This window comes from Sciurus carolinensis, chromosome 2, assembly GCF_902686445.1.
Source record: "Sciurus carolinensis chromosome 2, mSciCar1.2, whole genome shotgun sequence".
In the NCBI taxonomy this organism is placed as follows: domain Eukaryota; kingdom Metazoa; phylum Chordata; class Mammalia; order Rodentia; family Sciuridae; genus Sciurus; species Sciurus carolinensis.
The window spans coordinates 19,586,554-19,598,654 of record NC_062214.1 but is presented as its reverse complement, the minus strand read 5'-3'; the positions used below and the strand labels follow the sequence as shown (position 1 = coordinate 19,598,654).

General features: G+C 49.3%; 1 protein-coding gene across 4 annotated transcripts in view; it reads left to right on the top strand.

Annotated features, from left to right (window-relative positions):
* The window catches only part of Ppp1r16b (protein phosphatase 1 regulatory subunit 16B), a 101,283-nt gene that overhangs the window by 75,313 nt on the left and 13,869 nt on the right, over nt 1-12,101 (top strand). For all 4 annotated transcript variants that reach the window (XM_047540735.1, XM_047540737.1, XM_047540736.1 and 1 more), the window contains 4 exons: nt 872-942; nt 6,181-6,326; nt 10,023-10,126; nt 11,967-12,091. In XM_047540735.1, coding sequence (XP_047396691.1) covers nt 872-942; nt 6,181-6,326; nt 10,023-10,126; nt 11,967-12,091 — 446 coding nt within the window. The remainder of the gene's footprint in view (nt 1-871; nt 943-6,180; nt 6,327-10,022; nt 10,127-11,966; nt 12,092-12,101) is intronic.

Genomic DNA, 12,101 nt, shown 5'->3' with positions numbered 1-12,101 from the left:
AGCGATCCAGGCTGCCAATGGTGTTCACTCTGGCCTATCCTATCCATCCACCATCCCTGAACACACACGCAAGCGTGCGCACACACAGGGGCTGGGGCGTGGCTCAGGGATGGAAACAGTTAGAACCTCCACTCTCCATCATCACCGTGGCTCAGTGGGGCCAGAGAAGGGGCGTCTGGCACTCATGGGTGAGCCATCTGGTACAGGGACCTAGTGTGAATAAATGGTTATGGGGCTGAGTGTGGCTCTGTGGTAGAGCTCTTGCCTGGCATGCATGAGGCCCTGGGTTCCATCCCCAGAACCACCAAAAATAAAAATAAAAATGGTCATAACTGCCAAAGCCAGTCGCCTGCAAACCACGTGCCACCCTCCGTGCTGAGTGCCTGACATGACACACTCCATCAGACCTGACGACACCCGTGTCATGAGACTCACACCAGCTGTATTTGACAGATGAGGAAAATGAGGCAGAGCAAGGAAAGGGTTTGAATGGGGCTGAATTTGAACCCAGGCCATGGGACTCCAGAGGGGAGGTGTCAAGGATGAGGAAGTGCTCCCTCTGGACAACCAGTGACAACTGCTCAGGTCAGTGCCTGGCACAGAGGACTAGACAGTGGTGAGCTCTTGTTAGTATTGCCCACGATGAGACAGGCGGTGCCACCAGCTGTTGGAAATCCTGGGCCCAAGACCTATATTCCCTGCCTCAGCTTCCTTATCTGTGCTACATGGAAGGGGTTGACACTTATCTCATAGGCCTTTTGTCAGGAACCAGCAAGGCCATTTGTGTGGGGACCTGGGGGAGTGGGTCTTCCCTGCATGCATGCACACCCCTGTGTATTGGGGTGCTCACCCCTGTCCCCTTCTATTGCAGTGCGCTACTTCTTGAAGAACAAGGTCAGCCCTGATTTGTGCAACGAGGATGGACTCACAGCCCTGCACCAGGTGAGCCAGGCTCTCTGGGGTTCCCCAGCTCCCTGCTCCCCACCTAGGCAGGTGCCCCATTTCCCTGTACTTTCTGACCCAGAACCCCCAAGGAAGATGGAAAGAAGGAGGGAGAGTCACAGGTGGCTCCTCTGAAAAGCTCTTGTCTGCTTTGGAGATGTATGTGTCTGTCACAAACATGCCCACAGAGCCTGTGTGCAGAGATGGGCTCCAAGGACAGGGAGCTTTTGTTCACTGCGTGCTCACTGCCCAGCAAAGCAAGTTTGTTTGGAGCTTGACATTTAACAAAGGATGCTCATACCCACCAGGACATCCTACCCACCTGGGCGATAAAGATGATTGCCAGGTGCTATGTGACCTGCCTAAGGTTACAGGACCAAGAACTATGGCCACAAGCCATGTGCATTATAACACATACCCTTTGCCAGGAAGCAGAGTAGGTCCAGCCCTCCCTGCCTGGGGACAGGCTGCTCTGGCGGTCTCCTCTCACACAGATGCTTCCTTCCCCCCCATAGCTCCCTACCAGTCCCCAGAATTCAGTCTGGTCCTGCTGTAATTCTTTCTCCATGCGGCAGCCACAGGGATGCACAAGTTAACAATCTCCCTGAATTTACTTGAAGCTCTTCGATGTCTTCTTGGAATGCTGGGCACAAAGAATAAACTCTGAGCATAGCTCTTTGCCATGCTGCACGAGCCTGTGAGCCCCTGCCCTGCTCTGCTTCCCGACTCCCCAGGCTTGTACCTGGAGTGTGCTCTGAGCTCCCCGTCAGCTTCTGTGCACAGCAGGAGCCCGAGAGTGTGCTGTAACGAATGTGCCCTTTACTTTCTGAGTGCCCTTCCTAATGGGTGATTTAGCCACCAGTGTGACCATTCGATATTGTCCTTCCCTTCACCCAGATCCTGACCCTCCCGAGGACACAGCCATGTCTCTTGCTCATTGGTGTGTCCCAGGTCATTTCTCCATGTTGGCATACAGTAGGTGCTCATATGTGAATGCCGAATGGATGAATGAATGAAGCTTCTCTGTGCCCTGGCCCAAGTTTCTGAGCAGATGGGCTTGAGTGCAGCCTGGAGGGAGAGGCCAGGCACCTGGGGCCCTGGGTGGGGGTTGGATGGACAAAGACCAACCATGTGCTACCCATCAGCCTCAGGGGCAGAGTCTTGCCCTCAGGCCTGCAGCCTAGGGGCTCCCTGTATGTCCTCTTGGCTTCTCTTCTTTTCCTCCAGGGCCCCAGGTACCCACTGCCTCAGCACCCCACTGGATCATGCTCATGGAAACTCTCCCAAACCCCCAGCTCCATCGCCTCCAGGGTGCCTGAGACGGTGCCGGGGGGAGTGGGGAGGTTGCCTCAGCTTACCCTGGATCAGTTCCCCAAGCCAGGAGGGCTCCTCAGCCAGAGCTGTGATGATAATATGTGTGGGCTGCTTCCCGGTGTGTTCTGGAAAGTGAGGCTGCTTGGGTAGAGAGTTGTCTCTGCCTGGAGCCCCCACTTTCCAGCTGTGTGATGGTGGACGAGTTACTGAAGCTCGCTGTGCCTCCGCTTCTTCATTTGACAGAGGAATAACAAGTACCCATTTCACTGGGTTGTTGTGAGGATTAAATGGATACCCTGGACACTGGAGAGATAGTAGTCAGTCATTATTAAAGTTTGTCACGTGACCACTTCTCTGCAAAGCACTTCACTGATGTGTTTCATTTCATGACAAACCTCGGAAATGTTACCATCCCCATTTCCTGGTTCAGGAAACTGAGGCTCAGAGACAGTCCTATTCCACACGACTTTCTATACCCATGGAAAGGTTCCGTGTATCTGCCCTGACTAATACCCTAGGCAAGAACCACCTGTGGCCACAGAGCTCTCAGTGTGGCCATGTGACCAAGAAGCTAGATTCTGAGTTTTATTTTACTTTAGTGAATGTAAGTAAGTAATGTCTGCCGTATCAGACAGTGCAGCTTGGGGAGGTAAAATCTCTTTTCCAAGGTCACACTGTGGACTGCAGCAGAGACAGGACTTAAACAAGGAGGTCTTAACTGGTGTGTGGACACAGCGGTTGGCAGAGCGCTGGGCCCCCTTGCCTGGAGGCAACATCGCAGGCTCAGTGAACTCTCTGGTGGTGTCCTCCTTTTGTCTTGGGGTTCCTGCCACTCTCATGTCATGTCCCCACTTCTTTCTTGCTGGCATGGCTTCCCCAGGACCCGTTCCTGAACCTAAATCAAGGCTCCAAGTTTAGCTGCCTAGAAGTCATGGCTGGCTAGAGACTCACCCCAGCCCCCACGCCTACCGTCACACTGGCCTTGGGTCCCATTCCAAGATCTCTCTCAGGAGGCATCTGCCCCCACTGCCCTGCAGCCTCCCATTCATTTGTTCAACCACTATGTGCTGGGCATCCCCTCCGTGCCAGGTACTCGGCTAGGGATGGGACTCCAGCACTCTCAGAGTTCATGGTGGGGGTGTGACCTCAGGCACATAAATAACAGCACAGGCCACACAGTGTGTTCTGTGTCACATGGAGGTAAGCAGAAGGCTCTGTGGCAGTTTGAAGCTGGGAGCCGATGGCCTGCCTCAAAGGGGAACTGAGAAAGGCTTCCAAGAGGAAGGACATGGGACGGAGCTGGGTCTTGAAGGCTGAGTAGGAGTTTGCTAGGTAGAAGAGGAAGAACATTCAAAGCAGAGGGAACAGCTTGTACAGAGGCACAGTCTTTCCAGTTTGGAGTTTGGGGGTTGATTGTGGCACAAGTAGAATGCAGGGAGCCGCAGGAAGATGACAGGAGGCAAGCTTAGGAAGGTTGGGAACAGGGCCTTTGGCATCCGACTGTTTGGATTTCAATCCATCTCTGTAGGTGGATTTTAATCTTGGATTTAATCCACTTCTTACCGTGCGTGGGATTGTGCACCCAGACCTCTCGGAACCAGTTTCCCCAGCTGTAAAACAGGATGAGAGGACCCTCACAGGCTCCCTTTGAGGATTAAATGTGGCAAGGCATGGCCAGAACTTAGCAAGGGGCCCTGCCCCGGTCAGCTCTCAAAGCCTCGACTGCTATCACAGAGAACGTGACCTGACATGTTGTTGTTACGTGGTTGCCGGGGCTGTTGTTATGTTGTCACTGTGAGTGTGGCTGCAGTACCACAGAGGAGGCCAGGGCACGGGGAGAGCCTCACAGGCCTGGCCAAGGAGTGTGGATTTGCTTGTCTTGACAACAGGGAACCTTCCGAGGTTTGCAAACCAAGAGCAGCGTGATGAGATTAACCAGGAAGCCCTTTCTGGTTGAGGGTGTTTGGAGGGGAGCAGGAGGGAGGCAGGGAGAGATGAGCCCCACCCAGGGCAGTGGCGGGGGGCCATGACTGACAAGATGCATCCACAGCTGGGGACAGATTGGATGGGGGAAGTGAGCGGCACAGGGCAAGTCTCTTGCCATTTTCCACATTGGTGAATTCAGGGCCTGCCTACGCTGCCACCTGCTACCCTCTGCACGTGCACCCCTGCACTCAGACCCCAACTCAGCCCTTGCTCGGCTCTGGCGTCCCAGGTCCAGACTGGCCCCGCCCCTGGTCAGCAGGCTCAGAAGACTGCAGTTCTGGGAGTGCAATCCCCTGTACCTTCATCCTGAGGCTTCCACCCCACCCCATGCTTTCTGGAGTATCTAAGGGTGAGATCTCTGTTCCTCTGTTCCTTGGAGCCCCTGACCCCAGGGCTCCAAGATCCATCTCCCAGTGACAGGCTGGGGACCCACCCCTTGCTCCATGCCTCACTCTGGTGTCTTTGGTGCCCTCTGCTGGCGATTCCACGTCACGGCATGGTTCTGTCCCCCTTTGGCAGGAACCCGCAGGGTCACATCTTTCTCCACCTGTCCACAGTGGCTGGCTCAGAAAGAACCTGGGTCTCTAGCAACATCTGTGCAAATGGTTGCTGCTTTCCCATATGTCGTTCTGGCACTGAACCCTGGCTCTCTGGGGACAGGGCGGGGCTGTGGTGCTGCCCATGCTACACCCACGTCATACCCACCTCCCACAGGTGCTTCTTCTCCTGCTTCCAGTCTCTTCTCTTCATTCCTACCATCACTTCTGTAGGCCAGTCCACCATCATCCTTAACTGGGTGACTCTGACATAGCTTCTCACAGTCTCCTCCAAATGTGGGTGTAAACACACACACACACACACACACACACACACACACACACACACAATCTGCTCCCCACATGGAACCAGCAGAGTGATTTAAAAAAAAAAAAAAAAAAAAAAAAAAAAAAAACAAGTCTGTTCTACTTTTCTGAGTATAGTTCTCCAGGGTCTCTGATTGCACTGAGAACCAAGCCTGCACCTGGATGGACAGGACTGAGCTCAGTTCCCTGCTGTGTCCCCTACTGGCATCTCTAGAAGTCACTGCTAGGGAGACTCCCCAGCCTACAGTGTTCAAAGCAGCCCCTGATATCCTCCTCTCTACCTGCTCTCCACCCCCTGTCCTGCATGGCCCTGCCTGAAGTCCCTCTGTCCCATGGAGTCTCTCACTCCCCTGACCCTGAGGTCTGGGGCTCCTAGAGCCCTGTGTTCTCTCTGCAGAGCGGTGGGCTCCTGAGCCTTCCCCCTCGCTGGGCTCGCTCCATACAGGCAGGAGTATAAACAAGCTGTCTCCTTGCAGAGATGGTCTCAGGACTGGAACCTGCTTATGGAGCTGGGTTCTTTGTGGGAGACTTGGTTATCTGGGGGCTTTTCCAAGTCTGCACTCCTGGGTCAGAAGTTTCTAAGTCAGAGATTTCAGACCATGATCTGGCAGCCATACCTTGAAGACCACTGCTGGGAGGGCCCCTCCCCCCCCCCACCTCCGCTTCACCCTGAGCAGTCCTGCTTTAGTGGACTGGGTATCTCAGTTGGATTCCCTGTGAAATGTTGTTTGGAGAAAGCCTTCTGGGTTTTTAAAACCCCAATCATATACCATGTCTCATTCCATCAACATTTGCAGAACACTCTATAGCAGATGTTTTTTTTTTTTAAACCTTTATACTTTTGTCTTGTATATTAAGTTCATTTTTACTCACAAGGAAACTGAGCCTCACAGAGGTAAAGTGGCTTGCCCAAGGTCATGGGCAATGCTACAACATAAAAATAATGGAGCTGGATCCAAACTCAGGTAGTCTGGCTCCACTGTCCTTTTCATGAGTGACCTCTAAGGGGAACATGGTGTGTCCTCACCAATGCCTGGGGCCCTGCCGGGAACTCACCTGCCTCTGTTCCTCCCAGTGCTGCATCGACAACTTTGAGGAAATTGTCAAGCTGCTTCTTTCCCATGGTGCGAACGTGAACGCCAAGGACAATGAGTTGTGGACACCCCTGCATGCTGCAGCCACCTGCGGCCACATCAACCTGGTGAAGATCCTCGTTCAGTAGTACGTGCCAGCTCTCCCCAAGGCTCTCCCTGTGTCTCTTGCTTTATTCGCCCCACGTTCATTTGTTCTCCCTCCCTCCTCTGCCTTCCCTCCTTCCCTTCTTCCCTTCTTTCACTCACCTCTACTTTCTCTCCGCCACTCTTTCTTGGTCTCCGTTGGTGCCTGCCCCGCTCTTTCTCTCCTCAGATCCTCTCTTCATCTCCATCTCCTTTTCTCTGATTCCCCTCCCCTCCTCCCCCATTCCCTTTTCCTCTGTCCATCTCTGTGTGTCTCGCTCCTTTTCTCTCCATCTCTGTCTCCTTCGCTCTTGGTCCCTCTCAATCTTCTCTGCTCTTTGTCTCACTTCATTCTTTTTCTTTTCCTTCATCATTTTTTTCTCCCATTTTTTTTATGGTGGCAAAATACCAATTGCATAAAATTCACCATCTTAACCATAACGTGTGCAATTCAGTGGTATTAATTCTGTTCACACTGGTGTGCAAACACCACCACCATCCACACCAGAACTCTTTCCATCTTGCAAAAGAGAAACACTGTACCTGGAAAACTATTATGCCTCCCATTCCCTCCCCAACTACCCACTGGCCACCCATTCTACTTTCTGTATTTATGAATTTAAGTACTCCAGGAATCTCTCTGAAGTGGAAACATACACAATTTGTCTTTTTGCAACTGGCTTATGTCATTTGGCATACTGTTCTCAAGGTTCATCCATGTTGTTGCATGTGTCAAAATTGTCTTCCCATTTAAAACTGATTAGCATTTCATCAAGTTTGTGTGTGTGCATGCATGCATGTGCACACACCACATTCCATTGTGTATATATATGCCATATTTTGCTTATCCATTTATCTTTTGATTGACACTTGCATTGCTTCTGGATTCTAGCTTTTGTGAATAATGTTGCCAGAATGCCTGGCACTGCACTGTTTTTATTACTGTAGCCTTATAAGTTCTGAAATCAGGACACTTCAGTTCTCCAGCTTCATTCTTATTTTTTAGGATTATCTTGGCTATTTGTGGTCCCTTGAGATGTCACATGAATTTTAAAATAGGTTTTCTATTCTGCAAAAAGCATCTTTGAAATTGTGATAGGAATTGCATTAAATACATAGATTGCTTTGTGTAGTGTCAACATCTTGACCATATTGAATCTTCCAATCCCTGAACATGGGATGTCTTTTAAAATATTTTTTCAGATTTTTTTTCAATTTCATTATCCAAGTTTTTAATCTTATGGATTAAATTAATTTCTAAGTATTTTAGTCTTTTTGATGCTATTATAAATGGAATTATTTTCTTAATTTTTTGATTTTTCATTGTTAACTTACAGAAATGCAATCAATTTTGTGCATTGACTTTTTATATCTTGCCGGTTTGTTGAATTTCATTATTAATTCCAACAGTTTTTTTTTTTTCTTTTTTTGGTGTGTGTGTGTGTGTGTGTGTGTGTGTGTGTAGAATTTTTAGGGTTTTCTGAATATAAGATTGTATCATTTGTTAACAAGTATAGTTTTATATCTTCCTTTCCGATTCAGATGCCTTTTATTTTCCTGCATAATGGCTCTGGCTAGAACCTTCTAAATGTTGAGTAGAAGTGGCATAAGTGGGCATCTTTGCCTTGTTCTTTGTCTTAAAGGAAAAACTTTCAGTCTTTCACTATTGAGTGAGGGTTATTTCGTGTATGGCTTTTATTATGTTGAAGTAGTTTTCTTCTGTTTCTAGTTGGTTATTTTTTGTCATGAAATGATATTATATTTTGTCAAATGCTTTTTCTGCATCAATTGAGATGATCATGTGGCTTTCTCATTCTGTTAATGCGGTGTATTACATTGATTTATTTTTGCATGCTGAATCATCCTTATGCTACTGTTCATGGTGGGATCCTTTAATATGCATCCTTTTACTATTTTGCCAAATTTGGTTTGGTAGTATTTTGTTGAGGATTTTGCATCATCACTTATTAGGGATATTAGTCTGTAATTTTCTTATAATGCTTTTGCCTGTCTTTAGGATCAAGATATCATCCTCTTTTTATTATCTCCTTTTCTCTTTCTCCATGCATCTACCTTTATCTCCTTTACTCTCTTAATGCATTGTTGCTATTTTGTTTGTCTTGCTATTTGTTAAAAAATGTATGCATATGTCACACACACACACACACACACACACACTTGGTCTTACCCTCAAAGTCTGTCCACATGCTTTTCTTTAAGGCAGAACTTGCTTTGTGTTTTTTGTGTAAGAGGGGCCATCCAGCAGTGTCTTTCTCAGGAATAAGACCATTTCTTTCTGTACTGCTGTGAAGGTCTTTTCCCATCCTGAAATTCTTCCCAGACTTCTCAGATTCTATAAACATACAGAGAAAGCAACTTCAATTTCAAATGTATTCATTTGAATCTATTTAATAATTGGTGGGCTTCTGAATGGGGCTAGACCCTGTGCTGGGCATTGGGCACATAGGGATGCAAAAGTCCTGGGGAGTCAGGCAGAATATCATGGCAGAGACTGAGCAAGGCCAAGGGGAGTAAGTGTAAGCGGCCTCCCTTTGACCAAAGAGAGCCTCTGAGTGCAGGGAGTCAGAGGAGTGGCTGAGAGCAGGTAACATGTCACACAGGTCTTGGCAAGCAGCAGGAGCCCATCAGGTGGCTCGCACGGGTGGAGTGGGAGTGACAGTACTGCTTCTTCAGCTCAGAGAGGTGGATTAGCTTGCTCAGGGGCACACAAGAGCTCAGAGAGGTCGCAGCAGAGGGCTGAGTGTGGCTACATCTGCCAGGAGCATCAGGTAGCCACATCCTGGGTCTGCATTGATGCTAGAAGACAGAGAGTGGTGCTGGTCTGATTCAGTGGGTCCCCAACGCTGATCTGTACCAGAATCACCTGAGGCATGGGTTCCCTGGCCTCATATATTCCCTGGCCTCACCTCCAGAGACTGTTTCAGGAGGGCTGGAGTGAAGCCCAGGGAACTGCCTTTTATTTCAATGGTCCCCAGGTAATTTTGCTGTAGGGCACACCCGCACAGCCATGCTTGGATACTGCTGGCCCAAAAAGTGAATTCTGCCAGGGAGTCCCAAGGCTTTGTTCTGCCCCTGTCCTGGCCAGGGTGGGGACTTGGGGGAGGATGTTTCTACATATCAATGGAGAGTGACATAGAACAAGAAGTGAAAAGAGATATCACAAGAGAGACTGGAGTTTGGGTCTTGACCCTCCCTCAGCCAAGCTATGTGACATTGGTTGTGTCAGAGCCATCTGAGTCTTTGTTCCCTTTGAGTGAGATGAGGCCATCAGTACCACCCCACGGTGACTATTGTGAGGATTCAATAAGGTGACGTGTATAAAGGGCTTAGAGCAGGCTTAGCTCCAAGCAGGTGTCTGGTGATTGGTCCCATTGCTGTTTATATTTTTATTATTGTCACCAGAACTTTAATGTCTGTCCCTAGGTGCCCACCTGCTGCTTCAACATAGCAGGAAGCTGAGAGAGGTCTTTTGGGACTTTGGTCCATTCTACCTGGGGCCCTGGGATGCTAAAGCCACTGAGCTCAGAGGCTGTGTGGTGGGCAGCAATGAGCATCACTTTGCTGGGGTGTCCATGGTGGAGCCATGGATGCTGGGGTGGCTGAGAGGTCAGAGGGCAGAGGCATCCAGACCGACCCTCGCCACCCCCACCTGGCCCTCACCCTGACCCTTTCTCTGCAGTGGGGCTGACTTGCTTGCTGTCAACTCCGATGGGAACATGCCCTATGACCTCTGCGAGGATGAGCCCACCCTGGATGTCATTGAGACCTGCATGGCGTACCAGGGTAAGGGAGAGTGGCATGCTATAAAATGGGCACGGAACTGCAGGGAGCAGCGCTTAAATTAATGCAAGTGAACGCGTTAGTTAGCTGTGTGCCTGTCTCCGTATGCTCAGCCTGCAGTGAATGTGAAAGTTGCTCATTATTGTTATCTGTGATTAACCAGATAAGGACACGAAAGGACCCTGGAAAGCGTGCTATGCTGAAGGGAGATATTGTTCTCATCCCTGTCACCCACACATGCGGGCGGCCTCAGCTGGCCTTGTTTCCTCTTCGTCAGCTGTGACAATTCAGTAAACAGCCACCATAAAGATATATTCCCATTTGGGAAGATAATAAAAAGTTAAGAACATTTGCGGGTGCTGCTCTGTGCCAGGCACCAAGCTGGCTGCCAGGGGCCCAGATAAACAAGATGTGGGCTGTTCTCAGCTCACAAATGAGGTTCAGAGAGGAAACAAATGCAGCAAGGGGAGAGGCTGCCTGCCTGGGCCACCCCCCACCCCACCCCATGCATGCCTCTGAAGTGCCTCCTCGTAAACAGGCCTCCAATGCAGACCTCCGCCGCAGCCCAAGGTCCCGCCAGCCCTTGCCTTGGGTTTCTCCCCAGATTGCTGCAGTCACCCACTGATTGGGTCTCTGTTCCCTGGCACCTAAGCATTGCCACTCACCTCCTGCAGAGGTTCTTAGTGATTTTCCTGCCAGTCTAGTGACTCTATGGACCCCTTCTCAGAATAGTGTGACTCAATATAGTTATAAAATCACAGAATTGTACAGGAAGTCAGATTATATTCAAACACAGCTACCAAAATATTTTAAATACCTAAGGTAGAAACTTCTTTAATTCATTAAATGATAATATAACAATAAGAAAACCCCTGCTTTCTGTTGGGGATCAACTCAGAGGCGCTGACTGCTAATACTACAGTGGGTTTTACTTTCATTCTAGTGCAGGAAATTCCAAATTTCACTTAATCAAAATGAGCATGTACTTTTTTTTCATCCTTTCAAATTTATAGACCTCTTGAATTCTGTTCAAGGGTGCTTGATTGAATGATCTTTTTGTAGAGCACGTCGCCCTCTCCTTAAGTACCATCAGTAGCTGCCACTATCAGCTTACACTTTTTAGCCTGGGATTCAGGTTATAAAATGTCTTTCTGGGCCCTCCTGCCTCTGTCTATTCAATTCTTCAGGCAATGTATTCATTAATTCAGTCATTTCTGCAACAAAGCTATATTGAATATTGTACCTGGTGCTGCAAACACAACTGTGGACTAGACAAAGGAAACTAGCAGAGACTCTGGTCAGATAGTGTGACCAGCAGTGATGAACGAGACAGAGCTGAGTACAGTGGCTCCTGCCTGTAATTCCAGCAAACTGGGAGGCTGAGGTAGGAGGATCACAAGTTTGAGGCCAGCTTCAGCAACTTAGTGAGACCTGTCTCAAAATAAAAAGGACTGGATATAGCTCAGTGGTAAAAACACCCTGGGTTCAGTCTCTAGCACCAGAGAAGGAGAAAGAGAGAGAGAGAACGAGAGAACACCAGGCAGTTAAGCAGATGGAGACGGGTAAGTGTAGGTGGATGGTTGGGACTTTTAGATAAGACAATGGCATACATGAAAGTGACCAATTTTAATACCATACCTACTGAGTGCCAGGCAAAAATAGCTCTTGCTCTGTGGGTCAACTTGTGTTCATCAGGCCTGGGGGACAATGGTTTGCGGGCTAGTCTGTGTGTACCTAGACTGGAAGACCCTGGGAACAGGAACCATCCCTCCCCATCTGCCCTCCCTCCCCTTCAAGGCCCAGCCATGAGGATGCTGAATAAATCCTCTTTTGCACTCTGCAGGCATCACCCAAGAGAAAATCAATGAGATGCGGGCGGCCCCTGAGCAGCAGATGATTGCGGACATCCATTGTATGATCGCAGCGGGCCAGGACCTTGACTGGATCGATGCCCAGGGTGCCACACTGGTGAGGAGAT